A 15,567-nucleotide genomic window follows, 5' to 3' on the forward strand; every position below is an offset into this window, starting at 1 on the left:
GGCTATCAAACCTGTTGGAAAAAGTGGACAATGATTTCTTTCTTTCCTTCCCAGGCTGTGCAAAGTTACTTTTTGGAAGCAACTTGTCACAGTTATAATTCGGGATTATAACAGTAGTTAACTGTTGTTGTTGTTGTTGCAAGTTATTTCTGACTTCTGGCGATCCTAAGGCAAACCTATCATAGGCTTTGCATGGCAAGGTTTGTTCGGAGGAGATTTGCCAGGGCTTTCAGTCAGAAATGAATGGAAGACACGCAACAACAACAAAAATTCCTGTAGTGCAAAAAAACTCTAACCTGTGGAACTCATGGCCACAAGATGTCGGCCAAACAGTATTGGGCCAGAAGACCAACGATGAGTTATTGCACAAGGAGGCAGTGGCCGATAATCTTGGACGTTCAAATGGATAATATTCATCTCAGCCTACAAAAGCAGCCAAGCAAGCGTTGGTTTCCTCCCAGGGTTCAGATGCTGACACACACGCACAACACACACCCCAGCCTTTTCCTGTGCCTTCGTGCTGTTGTCGTGTCGGTTGTTGTCGCCGCTTCTTCTTTTCTTCGCCTTCCGACCAGCCCAGCCAGGAAATGGGTTTGAATCATGTGCCTTGAGCGCATGCAGTAAGCGACTTCCGAAATCTTCTGTTGGCGGTCACATTGGCACATCAGGGGCACCTGTGGGAGGCCAGGCCGGTGCATGGAAAGGCTGGCACCTCCATTGGGTGCCAGCTGTTGACCTGGGTACCTTGTGGCCACCCGTCTTCGGAGGAGCGAGCCATGTTTTCAAGGAAGAAGCGAGACCTGATGAAGACCCCTTCCATCTCCAAAAAGTGCCGGGCAGGGAGTCCGGTACCACCTTCAGCCTCTTTGGTGAGTTGTTGGTACAGAGCCATTAGATATTCATAGACAAAAAGAGAATCCAGGGCAACCATGGCACTCTTATCACTTCCATCATGGTCTCATGATGGGCTCTGTCATCCTTAATACACCTCCCACCCGCATGCCAACCAACCAGTGTCAATACCACTTTTTATTGCTGTTGTGGTTGTGCGCCTGTGACCCTATCATGGGGTTTTCTTGGCGAGTTTCTTCAGAGGGGTTTGCCATGGCCATCCTCTGAGGCTGAGAGGATGCGACTTGCCCGAGGCCACCCAGTGGGTTGACATATCCGAGCCAGGATTCGAACCCTGGCCTCCAGAGTCACAGTCAACGCTCAAACCACAGCACCGCCTTCCTACTGTTTCAAACCTAAAGAAGGCCTGCTTATCTTTGCTTGAATATATTTGGTGGTGGGCTGTGGAATGACGTATTGTTGTTGTTGTATTTGTGTGTATTGTGTGCCTTCAAGTCGTTTCCAACTTTTGGTATTGTGTGCATTTTGGCTTGGTCCCATAATGGCATCGCTGTTTTGTGGGTTTTGGATTTGATTGTACTTCGGGTGTTGGCGTATTTTCGATTTTGGGATTCCAGATGTTGGGGATCCTGAATGAGGGACAGCCCACATGTTTACATGTTTTTAAAATAGTGGTGTGCTTTTAAATTACTTTTAAATGCAGTTGTATGTTAATATCATCATGTGGATCACTGGTGTTTAATGGTAGTTGTTTGTATCTGTGTTTTGTTTTAATTTTGGCACAATCCTAGAATCCTAGAGACCCCAAGGGCCATCTAGTCCAACCCCATTCTGCCATGCAGGAACTCTCAGTCAAAGCATTCCCGAACAAGACACCCTGAGTCCTAGTTTAGGAGACAGGTTGCGTATAAACCTGGTAAGTCAAGAAAGAATGGGTTTTGTGCACTCTTGCCTGTTTTTGGGAGGTTTCCTGGGGTCTCTTGGCAAGATTTGTTCAGAGGAGGCTCGCCATGGCCTTCCCCAGAGGCTGAGAGAGTGTGACTTGCCCAAATGCGTTCCCTGGCTGAGCAGGGATTCAAACATTGGTCTCTAGCATCCAGGTCCAACACTCAAACCACAATGGGACTCTCGGGGTTGCCAAATCTCAAGATCTGGCCCTGGGTCTCCAGTTTTGAGGGGTCTTCTCCCGATAGGAGATGAAGGTGCAAATTCTCCAGTTTGGGGGGGGGGGGCTCTGCCCCAGACAAGAGGAAAGGATTGGGTGCAAGCCTCCAGTTTCTCTAAGAGACCAGTGGCTTGCTATAATGTGCAAGGATTAATGTATTTGTTGCTGAAACATGCAAAGACTGGTATTGGGGGGAATTTACTTAGCTTCCTCCTTCCTTCCCAGTTGGAGCAATGCCAGGGCTCACCCTCTGCTCTGCTCTGCACCCACCTCCTCGCTAGAAACAAGTAGGCTATGGCCACATCTGCACTGCATCATTAATGCAGTTTGGCACCATTTTAACTGCCGTGGCTCTGTGGTATGCAATTACGGAGTTTGCAGTTTGGTCAGTGAGGCCTTTAGCCTTCTCTGTCCTCTCTGCCGCAACAAACTACAGATCCTAAAATTGCACAGGATGGGCCCCTGGCAGTTAAAATGGTGCCAAAATGCATTTATTCTGCAGTGCAGCTGCAGCCACAGATTCAGTCTTCTTCGTCAGATTCAGGCTACAAATGCTTCTGCTACAAATTTCTTTCTCTCCGTTGGATCGGATCCCTTTGCTTTACTAATATGATTAGGGTTGCCATAAGTCAGGACCTCCAAACCGGGACAAATGTAGGACAAATGCAGGACAACATTTTCAAATGGAGGACACATTTTAAAAAATGGAGGACATGCAAACAAAATTGATGCTTTTTTAGAAATGTTAATATAAATGCATGTTAATATAAATGCATATAAATGTTAATATAAATGCATTATTCCTAGACAGATTGCAGAAATGTACTTCCCATTCTGGCCACCCCCCTCTCCCCATTCCAAACAGCACATTTGGGCATTGAACATGGCTTTATTTTAACATTGTCTCTTGCATATTTCAGAGGCTTATTCCACAACCAAACCCTTTGGGTTGGAAAAAGGGGGGGCTTGAAACAATACAAGAACTCATTCCAATTTTATTAATGAAGTTACATATGACGATATTTAGGGACCACATCTTTTATCCAGACATTTCTAGATGCCGACGCATTCAGGTTTTGATTCTAGCAGCACTCGGGCAAGAGGACCCTCTAGGCAATGTCCTTTCAGGCAATGTAAAAAAAGGAAAGGAGCATCTCGTTTCGTCAACAACTCCCCGGGTTCCCAAGTGCACCATATAGGTCTAGTCCTATTTTATTCCAGCCAGCGTAAATTGTGGATCCAGCATTGTGACGGTGTTGTCTGTAATAACAAGTTGTTTTGAGCAAGATCCTTAGGGTCCCAAGGTGCAAGCACGCACACACCCGGGCTTCCTGCGAAGACAGAAAGGCTGATCTAGTCTGTAACAATTCAACAAGGCAGGCAATTGTCTCTGCTGTACACCAGAAGGTGGCTTCAGCCAAGCACAGGTAACAAAAGGCATTACTATCAAGCTAGCTTGGATTAAATGCAAACTTTGTAAAATAGGTGTTTATCAGAAGTGGCGAAACTCAGTAGCTCCACAATGGAAATAGCCTCCTTTCTGTGCACCCCAAGTTGCCAGGTACCAGATGGTTGAAAAGGCCAAATGGCCACGTGACACCAGCCCATATCCTCTACCATGATTTTCCCTCAGCTTCTTCAAGTCATACAAAGAAGGGGAAAGGTAGAGGAGTCTCTTCTCAGAATCCTATGAGGCAGAGAGGCCAAAATACCTGAGGAAGTGTCGGACTACTGCACCAGCCTGTAGGTGATGTACCGGCCAGCCGTCTCGCTGGGACGAATTATCTTCACCACCGGGAGAAAGAAGATATAAATTACCCTGGGAACCTTTTGAGGTTAAACACAGGAACGGATGGCCCCAGAGCAGTTGTGGCTTACCAACTACAATTGGTACCTTGGGCAGATGGCTAAAGAGCATCAAAAACATTTGGAGAATGCTCCAAATTGGCCTGGCAACCTAAACAGAGTAGAACCTCCACAAGAGAGCAGGACATAGCTGATCCACCAGACCTCTTTCCACTCAAAAGAAAACAGTAACACGTTTTGTGGGCCCAAAAGACAACCCAGGAAATGCTCTCACAAATTGACCAAAATAACCAAAGGTTCAAGCAGAATGGCTCCTGGTTTTCATTTTAGACTGAAAACACAACTGCAGCTTTCCATGGGAACAAAAACAGGCTGCCTGTGTCTCTCCCAGCATCAAGCATCCCTGTTTCCTAACCAGAATAAACACCACCTAATTTTAACAGCTGTACTGGATTTATTTATTTATCCACCAGTTTCATGCCCCCCTTTCATTTCATTACACAGGGTGGTTTAAAAAAATAATAAAATATCATCCTAATAGAACCACATCAACATACAAAAATAATAAAGAGAAATTACTTATCAAAGCCGTCCCCAGCAACCAAATTAAATGGAAAGGAAAGTCACTATCCCATGTTGTTTCTGGTGGAGGGGGGAAGGGCAATAGCAGAATCCGTTGGTTAGTCCCAATAAGACATGTCGCGCTGAAACAACTCGGAATGAGACACTGATTCAATGGTCTACTCCAGTGGGACTAACAAAAGGATTTAGGCCATTGTTTAGGATTTCGTTTTAAAGATGTTCACCAATATTTTATATCAGTTACTTAGTTATGTATTCAACCACCTTCAGAGTCAACAGCCAGAACAGGCAAGGGAAGTCTGTTAAGCTTTCAATCGGTGGCAGAAGGGGGTGACATTTCCAGGGCTCGCTGCCAGCAAGCGAGGCTGGAACCACAAAAACAGCATTCTGTACAATTCCTTTTGTCACAGCCCACTTGCTGGTGGGAGGGTGTGGAAAACATTCTGCTGCAGTCCACTTGCCCAATCTGGTGTTGGATGGACTGGAGTGACATTAATATAGACTATAGCTCTAAAATGGTAGTTGGAAGCAGCATATGGTTAACAAGAAGGCTGTTCAAATGCCTACAAATCCAACATCTTGTTGCCCAAGAGGAACAACCACATCTCCACAGCAAGGTACAGAAAGCAGTTCTCTTTCAGCCCCCAGCAGCTAAGGGGGTTTGGAGTTAGGACAAGAACCAAATGGGCGTCCTTACCTGCACCTCGCTTGATTCCGAAGTAACGTGCCACGGGGTCACCAGCTTGTATCCTAGGAAGCTGGTTCTCTACTCAGCTGGCTGATCCAGACAGTTAGAGAAAAACACACACAAGACTCACACAACAACTGCCTCCTCTTCCCGCCCAGGAACAGAAAGGAAAGTAAGATAACCACAGAGGACAAAGAAACAGGGTTACTCAACTGAGAGGCAACATGGGCTTCTTTCAAACAATCCTAGTCCAAAGTCTACTTCATTTTAGTGGGGCTCATTGCAAGGGGCCAGGGTTTAAATTATGGATTGTGCAAGTCCCAGTTCAACAGCCACCACTTAATCCTAGTTCTGGGGAGACACAACATTTCCATTCAATCATATTTAGACCTGGCACAAAGGAGGGAGGTGACCCTTCAATCATCCAGTCGGCCATATGCCAACAATGCCACCCAGAGTGTGCAGAGGAGGAAGCAGCCGACGGCACCAAAGGCCTGGGGAGGGAAAAGGACTATCGCGCCAGTAATTCCGTCACCTCCTCTTTGGTCATGACAACATGTTCAGGTACAAGCTGTAGAGGCAAGAAGGCAGAAGAGGAGTGGAGCCAAAAACAAGGGTCACCTATGGTGGAAACAAACACTTCTTCAAGCAATACAGCAGCTTAACCTACAATAAATCTAACCAGTTCTGAGGTGCACCACAAGACCTTGTTCAGTAGGAACAAGAAAGCAGCATGCTATCTAAGAGAGACTGCCTGAATACACGGAACAGCATAGATCCAACACTTTAAAAAAAACATATATTTTTAAAATAATAATACTATTATTAATAATAAATTTATTTATCCCCACCTCTATAAAATGCAATCGAGGCAGGATATAAGTCTAATTAACTGGCCATCCCTTTACATGTAATACATGCAATACCTCAGTCCACAAAATCTCTGGCAGTGAAGCGTCTTTTTAGAAAATCATTTACATCTGCCAAACCCTCTTCCTCCTCAACCTCTGTCTAGCCTGCCAGCACCGGGAAACAGTGGAAGAAAGGCTGGAGAGATAGACTTAACTGTTTTAAAACTGAAATGGCGCTATGTTATGGATAACTGGGATTTGTAGTTTGGTGAGATATTTAGCCTTCTCTGTCAGCAAGCTCTGGTGCCACAAAACAAACTACAAATCCCAGGATTCACAACACGATAATGACAGACAAAGCAGTGTCAAACTGCATTAATCTGCAGTGTGGCAGCATAGCTTAGGAATTCAGGCAGAACTCTTCCCTGTATCTGAAATCTTTTTTGGTGGGACTGAACTAAAACTTATATTAGCTGACCTCTGAATTCCACAAAGGGAAATAAATGTATTTTTATTACTCCGGGGTGTTACAAATACTAAGCCCCCTAAAGACGTGCACTGGAAATGTCTGTTTGGTCTGCTTGTTCCTTTTCCTCCTCACCCATGTTCAGTGATGTTGATCAGCAGCTCCTGTTGAAGGAATTGTTCAAGGATGTACTTGGGTGCCCATGTCTACCAGGGACTGAAAAGAAAGAGAGAAAGCAGATAGTTGAGAAGTAGACTTTATGAGGACTTCCTTTTATCCCATGTCTGACACTAATAGGGAAGACTTCTGTTTACCACACTCGCCACCACCATGTGCCTCCTCCCTGTTCACCACTGTTGCAAATCTGGGACCTTCCAAAGGCTCTCACCATTCTATGTGAGCTAGAATTCTCTAATCCCATCACTGGACCCACACCACTTGAATAAGTGCAACCACAGACACTCTTTGTGTCTGAAGTCAGACTTTCCAATATTCCCTATTAGCTTTATCATTTTTGGAACCCAAAAATGGGATTCAAGGCAGCTTACTCAGAGGAATGTGGTGCATAACACAAAGCAATTTATCACACAAACTGAACGTAACACCAAAGACTACTTTTGTTATACCTCTAAATTCTGACCAACACTAACTCTTACCACATGTGCCACGCACTGAACACTACCCATATTTCTCGCCTGCTGCACACTGCAGAGTAAACCAGCTGGGGAAGCCCCAGACCTGTTGACAAGAAGGCTAATATCTCACAAAACTACAAACTCTAGAATTGAGCCAGGGAAGTTATAGTGGTGTCAAACTGCTTTACATCTGCAATGTGGTAGCACACCCTCACTCTCTGTCTCACTCATATCCTCACTAACTCTGACCCGATTAATTCTCCTAAAATCTCTAACTCCTAATCCAAATAATTAATTCTTATATTGACAGACTCAGCTCTCACACCACTTTTTTAAAAATCCCTCACTCAAGTCAATTGTCCAGTCACTCCCAAGATCCCATTCTCTCACCAGTCCTTACCTTACAACATATATTTTTACAGCTTATAAATCATACCTTAAAGCAGATGTAATAACATTTTCTACGCAACATGCATCAGTGACTGCTATCATATCACAGCATGCGCTTCCTGCACCGAGGAAGTCTACCAGTGATGGAAGGACAAGGCCCTTAAACAACTGATTTGTCTTCAGAGCAAATGGGAGAATAAACTGCACTGGGACACAGTCTTTTGCTGACTACAGAACCACCACCAGCAGCCCTCCTCTGGCACAGCTGGCATCTTTTATTCAAAACCCTTCTGCCCACCAAGACTTTGATACCTGCTTGGCTGAAGAGTCATGCACTGTTGTAACCACAATGAGGGCCCGGTGGTGGATTTCTCCTCCTGCATTCCGCTGCAGTACATCTTGATAGTCTATCCCAACTTTTGGTTCCTCTGAAAAATTTTATTAAAAAGAAATTAAACATTCGCTGGGGTAGGGGCACGGACCCTCGTGAATGTGGAAAAAACAGGAAAAACAAAACCACTAGGTTTTTTTACCTGAAAGAAACCTCTCTAGGAATCTCTAGGTCCTTCAGTTTCAACTCGGTGGTCGATATCTGCCAGACACTGACCATAGAATTGCACTGGAGTGTTCAGATGCCTAGTGGAGTGTTCTCTCTAGGAATCTCTAGGTCCTTCAGTGCACGCTGTGGTCGATATCTGCCAGACACTGACCACAGAATTGCACTGGAGGTGTCCAATGCCTAGTGAGTGTTCTCTCTAGGAATCTCTAGGTCTTCATGCACCTGTGGTCGAATCTGCCGACACTGACCACAGAATTGCACTGAGGTGTTCAGATGCCTATGGAATGTTCTCTCTAGGAACTCTAGGTCCTTCAGTGCAACTCTGTGGTCGATATCGCCAGACACGGACCACAGAAGTTTGCACGGGAGGTGTTCAGATGCCTAGTGGAGTGTTCCTCTCTAGGAATCTCTAGGTCCTTCAGTGCAACTCTGTGGTCGATATCTGCCAAACCTGACAGAACTGCACTGAGGTGTTCAGATGCCTAGTGGAGTGTTCTCTCTAGGAATCTCTAGGTCCCCAGTGCAACTCTGTGGTCGATACTGCAGACACTGACCAGAAAACTGCACTGGAGGTGTTCAGATGCCTAGTGGAGTGTCCCTCTAGGAACTCTAGGTCCCTCAGTGCAACTCTGTGGTCGATATCTCCAGACACTGACCATAGCACGCACGGAGGTGTTCGGATGCCTAGTGATGTCCTCTCTAGGAATCTAGGTCCCTCAGTGCAACTCCTGTGGTCGATATCTGCCAGAACACGGACCATAGCACTGCACTGAAGGTGTTTCAGATGCCTAGTGGAGTGTCCTCTCTAGGAATCTCTAGGTCCCTCAGTGCAACTCTGTGGTCGATATCTGCCCAGACTGACCATAAAACGGCACTGGAGGGTTTCAGATGCCTAGTGGAGTGTCCTCTCTAGGATCTCTAGTCCCTCAGTGCAAACTCTGTGGTAAGTATCTGCCAGACACTGCCATAGAAATTGCACTGGAGGTTTCAGATGCCTAGTGGATGTTTCTCCTCTAGGATCTCTAGGTCCTTCATGCAACTCTGTGGTCGATATCTGCCAGACACTGACCATAGAGTTGCACGGGAGGTTTCGATGCTAGTGGAGTGTTCTCTCTAGGAATCGCTAGGTCCCTCAGTGCAACGCTGTGTCGATATCTGCCAGACACTGACCATAGAACTGCACTGGAGTGTGTCGATGCCTAGTGGAGTGTGTCCTCTAAGATCCCTAGTAATTACCCAGCACTTTCCCAAGAATCCACAAAGCAACTTGCTTAGAAAGAGTGAAGTTATTGGAATACAAGGGAGGTAGCCAGACAGACTTCTTTGCAGAAAACTGAACCCAAGCTCAACCAGTAGGTTAAAACCACTCACTCCCCACCTAATTTTTCTGTGGGCTGTCTTATCCCCCCCGCGACTGGCTTCCAGGCTAGATCACCTGTGAAGCCACACACACACGACCTTGGACAAGCCGCACAGATGTCTCTAATTAAACATTACATACTTCCCCAGCAGCACTACCACCCAGCAGAAACTAGCATCTAAGCAATTCCCTTCCCCCTCCCACCTTTGCAAGCAGGCAGAACTCAAAGCTAAAGCAATGGCTAGCAAAGGAACAGGACATAAAACTATAGAACTGTGAACATTGAATAGCAATTGTCTTGGGAGTTCTGACACTCTAGGTCCCCAGTGCAACTCTGTGTAAGTATCTGCCAGAACACTGACCATGAATTGCACTGGAGGTGTTTCAGATGCCTAGTGGAGTGTCCCTCTCTAGGAATCTCTAGGTCTTCAGTGCAACTCTGTGGTCGAATTCTGCCAGACACTGACCATAGAATTGCACTGGAGGTGTCAGATGCCTAGTGGAGTGTTTCCCTCTAGGAATCTCTAGGTCTTCGTGCAACTCTGTGGTCGATATCGGGTCAAAGCTGACCACAGAGTTTGCGCTGGAAGACGTAGACATTTCTAGAGAGAACAGCAAAAAAAAAAATCCCTGAATAATCAAATCCTCAAAAGTCCAAGCTGCAAATGTGGAGGATGAATGTAACTCACTGACATCATCGGGCTCTATCCAATACACGTTGCCACATTAGAATCTCAGCCCTCATTTCTTAAATAAGTTAGGCGTTCCTAGCCCTCCGCAAGAACATCATCCCAGAAGTTGAAGGTGCTGCAAATTCCAATCTATACTTATATTGCATATACAGTGATCCTTGTTCTACTAGGGTTTGGTTCCAGGACCCCATGGATACCAAAATCCCATTAAATGTAATGGCAGAGTAAATGGTGTTGCATTAAAGATGGCAAATCGAGGTTTGCTTTTAGGTATTCATAACATTTTTGGAATATATTCAAGCGGGGATGCTTGGAATCTGCGGATAAAGAGGGCCGGTTTATAACAGATATATTGATCCCCTTTCCCTCGCCATTCTCTTCTCCTTTTGATGACTTTTTAAGAGTGTAAGCCGAGGATGGAAACTGTCTTACAATTTATAAGCTGCTCTGAGAAGACACAACTCAGCTAACGTGACAGAGACTCCAGTCATGTTCGTCTTCTTCTTCATTATGCGATTACCTGGGAAAAAGACAAACACTGATCTGGGGGGTCACATTGTGGGCCACCAGCACAGTGAGATCGTGCGTCGGGGCCGCCCTTCACGGGGCTTGTCACCAACTGGGCTTTGAACCCCTCCAGCGTCTTTTGGTCCAACTCACCCTGGGTCACTAGATAGCCCGCGATCATGGCAGAGCTAGTCATTTACAGAGAAAGAGAGAGAGAGACCCATCTTGTTTCAAAAGCATGGCAACAGTCTGCAAACTTCAAAGCCAAAATAAATTAAACACATAAATTGATTGCTTACGGTATTATAAACAGATTTTCAAATAACCGACTGATGATACAGTACTCCACTGATACTATCCAGTCCATCTGATACCAGCTCCATTGGGCCTGGCCGAGACAACAAGGAGAGCCCTCCCTCCAGTCCAGTTGTCCTCAACCGTCCAAATGCTGTGCCCCTTAACCCAGTTCCTCATGTTGTGGTGACCCTCCCAACCATAAACATTTTTTTCGTTGCTACTTAATAACTGTCATTTTGTGACTGTTTTCTCATGGTCTTAGGTGAACTCTGTGAAAGGGCCATCAACCCAAAGGGGTCGCAACAAAGGTTGAAAAATGCTGCTCCAGTGCATCTGCCATAGAAAATCATAGAGCTGGAAGAGACTGCAAGGGCCACCAGTCCAACCCCTCTTCTGCCATGCAGGAAATCTCAATCAAAGCATTGACAGTGGCCATCCAGCCTCTGTTTAAAGACTTCTAAGGAAGGAAGCTCCATTACACTCTGAGGAAGGAGTGTGTTCCTCTGCAAACAGCCCTTACTCTCAGGAAGTCCTCTTAATGTTGAAGTGAATCTCTTTTCCTGAACTTGCACCATTGCTCCGTTTTTCTAGTCTCGGAGCAGGCAAAAAACAAGCTTGTCCCACCTCAATGGCACTCCCTTCAAATATTAAACAGGGCTATTGTATCCCTCTTAACCTTCTCTCTCTTCCAGGCTAAACATCCCCAGCTCCCTAAGTCTTTCCCATAGGGCTCATGGTTTCCAGACCTTCACCATTTAGCCTCCTCCTTTGGACACAGGCTCCAGTTTCTCAAGGTCCTTTTTGAATTGTGATGCCCAGAACTGGACACAGTATTCCAGGGGATCCTGACCAAGCAGAATACAGTGCACTATTACTTCTCTTGATCTAGACACATACTTCTATTGATGCAGCCTAGAATCGCCATTGGCCTTGTGTAGCTGCCGCATCACACTGTTGACTCATGTTCAACGTGGTGTCTACTTGGACTCCCAGATCCTTTCACATGTTAATATAATAATAATTAATAATAATAATTATAATTTGTTTTATTTAATAGACCGCTAGTCCAAAGATCAAGCGGTGAACACAAGTAAGCTAATTGCCCCCAACAGTCTGGGTACTCATTTTAGTGACCTTGGAAGGATGCAAGCTGAGCCCTTTTGCTGGTCTTGAACTTTGCAACCTGTGGTCTTAGGTGAAATGGCGGCAGTACAGGCATTAAACCACTGCGCCACCAGGGCTCCATGTTGTCTCCTGCGCGTGTGTCCCATAACCTATATCTGTCCATGTATTTTTCCGCCTAAGTGCAGTACCTTTCCTTTCTCCGTCTTGATTTCATTGTGTTAGCTTGGCCAGCTCTAGTCTATTCAGGTCATCGTGATTGTTGATCCTGTCCTCAGAGGTATTAGCTATACTACCCTCCAATAATTGGGCTCATCTGCACATTGATAAGTCTGACCCCAATGATTGCCAAGAAAACCATGAAGGGGTCGCTAGAGTCGGGAAGGACTCAGAGCCACCTAAAAAGACAAATTAGAACATACTAATAAGAAATAGCCAATTAATATGCATTAGTAAAGGCCTGCCCGACCTGCATGATGGCTTCCGGATCTTCCCACAGACGATACGTCTCTTCCTCGTCGTCCATCGTCCTACGCAAGCCTCCACCACTGCACTGAGCAACGCGCCGGGTGAGGACGTACTATAAAGGCGCTGGGGAGAGCGTACGTGCGCAATGCGCGGATAAAACCACGTGAGCTATGCTCACAGCGCCCCCTGCCGCCTGCCATGGCGACATGGCAAACGTTTTGTTGGACTCCATAACTCACTCGAAGGGTAGATGCGCATGCGCAACGGTCCACTGTAGTGGGGGAAAGAAAATGGCCGCGGTTGCTGTGAAAAACGGGGGAAGGATATAAAGCAGAATAAAGAAGCAGTATAGCCTCCTGACTGCCTTGGCGCAGAAGCTTATGTGTTGCACGAGCTCCGGGTCTCTCTCAGGATGAGTGGGGGGACAAAATGGCCCGCGTTTCTATGACAACGCAGAAAAATAAGCGCAGAAATAAGCATGTATCCCTACTTAAACTGCGCATGCACTAATGACACAAGCGCCCCTTACTGACTGCCGTGGCGCAGCGCAAGAAAGCCATTTTTTGTCGCCGGAGCTTTGGAACCCTCCCCTCCCCTCGCTCTCCGAAGCGGGTGATGCGCATGCGTAGTGGGGAGCGAATGTGCTGTTGCTATGACACAGGGAAAAAAGACACAGTGCAGAAAAGCAGTAGAGTCCCGCTTAACTGCCGTGGCTCCATGCTATGGGAATCATGGGATTTGTATTCTGAAGAGTTTACCGTAAGCGTCTCGGCAGGGAGTTATGGTCCACAGGCGAGAACGTACAGGAACCAACACATGGAGCCAAGTGTTGCAATGGAATAAAAACACAACAAAATTACAGCGCTAAATAATAAAGCTAATAATAAGAATAAATATAAGAAAATATACAAATAATTATTTGAAGATAATAATAAAAAATATCTAATATTAAATAATTTAATAATTAATAATAAAACATTAAAATATTACAGTTAAAAATAAAAATAGTAAATAGAAGAAGAATAATAATAAGAATAATAATAAAAATTTAGTTTTTAAATCGACTTTTTCCCAGGACTGAGCCGGATTTATGATTATGAGTATTATTATTATTGTTATTATTATTATTATAGTATTATGATGTTTATTTGTATGCGCGTAATCTCTTCTTCTTATATATATTGTTAACGCCTTTTGTTTTGGATATAGCTAAAGCAAAAAGCGATCAGGCCATTGCTCTAAAGCCAAGGAGTAACATGACCTTAAATAGCATTTTCTCTCAAAAAATAATAAAAGTGTTATTAGACGCGTAAATTTAACAACAGTTTGGACATACAAACAATTAAAATAGATAAAAAAACCTGCCTAGGGCACACATTCTACAAAAATAAGTCAATATAATAAGTCAGTATTATGTAATATCAATAAAAAAGGCAGCAACAAATTAAAATAACATAATATTTTCAGTGCAGACTAGAGGCATAAGACCCCGTCTGACATCGTTTTAACTGCATGGCCCCAAAAAAAAAAAGGCTTTGGATTTGTAGTCTGAGAGAGATTTAATCCTTCCTATCGAGAAGAGTAGGAGGACAAACAAACGATAAATCCCAGATTCCATAGAGCCAGGTGCAAGTTAAATGGTGTCAGACTGGAACATTCTGTCAGAGGACTACGGCCTACTTAGCAAAAACACAATCCCAAGATTCCCAGAGAAAAGCAGAAGGAGAGCGAAACCAGGACATTAAAAAGCAGCTGACAAATGGGATGGGCAGAAGGGTGCAATAGGCTCCAAATGGCCCACTATTACAGAGACGGCCTTCGATGGTGGAGTTTGAGAGGTTTAGGTTGTTTTTTACATTTTACACGATGTGGCCTCAGTTGTTTGTATCTCGTGAGCACATTGGGTCCCTTTTTTGGGGGAGAAAGGCGGCACAGAAGTGAAAAAATAAAATAGGAAACCGAAATAATTTATGGCGAGTTTATTTATTCTGAGTGGGGGGGAGCCATAGAGGCCGATGCTGACTGGGCATTCAACACCTAGGAAAAGGGGGACTGACAACAGAACAAGTGACCTTCTACAATTCCATATCTGTGGGAATGCAGTGAAGTCACAAGGGGAAAGGAAGCCAAAACTGCAGGCCTCACTCAACCAACCAACTTAAATATGCAAACAGGATGAATATAGTGAAGAATCATACGATCAAATGTGAATGTGAATGTGACAGCCAGCTGGCAGTAGAAAAAGGCCAAGGCAATTCTAGGCTGCACAAATAGAGGTAAAGCATCAGAATAGAGCAAGGGAAGTATAGTGCCTCTCGATTCTATCTGCTTGGTCAGGATCCACCGGGAATAGTGGGTCCGTTCGGGCAAAACATCAAAAAGGACATTGAGAAACGGAAACCATGTGTCCAAAGGAGGGAGATGAAATGGTGAAGGGTCTGGAAACCAGAAAGCATATGGGAAGGACTTAAGGAGCTGGGGAGTTTAGCTGGAGAAATAAAGGTAAAGAGGTGAAGGATAGCCCGTTAATACTTGAAGGGATGCCATATTGAGGAGGGAGCAAGCTTTTTTCTGCTGCTCCAGAGAACAGGACCCAATGGAGCAACGGATGCAAGCTTAGGAGGAAGAACCTCCCTAAGTAAGGGCTTCAGACAATGTGAATCACTTGGAGAGTAGGGAGTATCGTCCTTAGAGTCTTAAAGCCAGAGGCTGGATCTGTCCGGAAATGCTTTGATTGAGATTTCCTGCATGGCAGAAGGGGAGTGGACACGAAAGAACCTTGAGGTCTCTTCAACTCCTCCAAGTCCAGATTCTATTAGAATAGTTTGAGTGTTGGACTTTAGCACGCTGAGTTCAAAATCCTGGAGATCTTGGGCAGTCACTCTGCATCTCGCCTTCACAGAAGCCATGGCAACCCCGGCTGAGAAACATCCCCACACAAAAAGAAACCCTGATAAGGCTCACCTCTGGTTGCATAATTCATGAAAGGACTTGAAGGCACACAACAACGTTAATATGTATACCATGTATAGAGCAAGAAGAAATAACGTATAAATATACTACAGTGGCTTCCATAGATCACCATAAGAGCGATAACATCCTGCGATTAGTGAGCAATTACCTCTGT

The 15,567-nt window shown here is 45.0% G+C and overlaps 1 protein-coding gene across 1 annotated transcript; it reads right to left on the reverse strand.

The window, feature by feature from the left end:
* Window positions 1–3,745: 3,745 nt before the first annotated feature.
* Window positions 3,746–12,498, reverse strand: POLR2E (RNA polymerase II, I and III subunit E). The gene is given in 11 exon segments (XM_042442070.1): window positions 3,746–3,815; window positions 5,108–5,179; window positions 5,606–5,666; window positions 6,547–6,616; window positions 7,602–7,603; window positions 7,734–7,843; window positions 7,845–7,863; window positions 10,567–10,665; window positions 10,668–10,725; window positions 10,727–10,741; window positions 12,442–12,498. Coding segments are annotated over 11 exon segments (633 nt in total).
* Between the last annotated feature and the right edge of the window lie 3,069 nt (window positions 12,499–15,567).

Source organism: Sceloporus undulatus, chromosome 10 (assembly GCF_019175285.1).
Source record: "Sceloporus undulatus isolate JIND9_A2432 ecotype Alabama chromosome 10, SceUnd_v1.1, whole genome shotgun sequence".
Lineage (NCBI taxonomy): Eukaryota > Metazoa > Chordata > Lepidosauria > Squamata > Phrynosomatidae > Sceloporus > Sceloporus undulatus.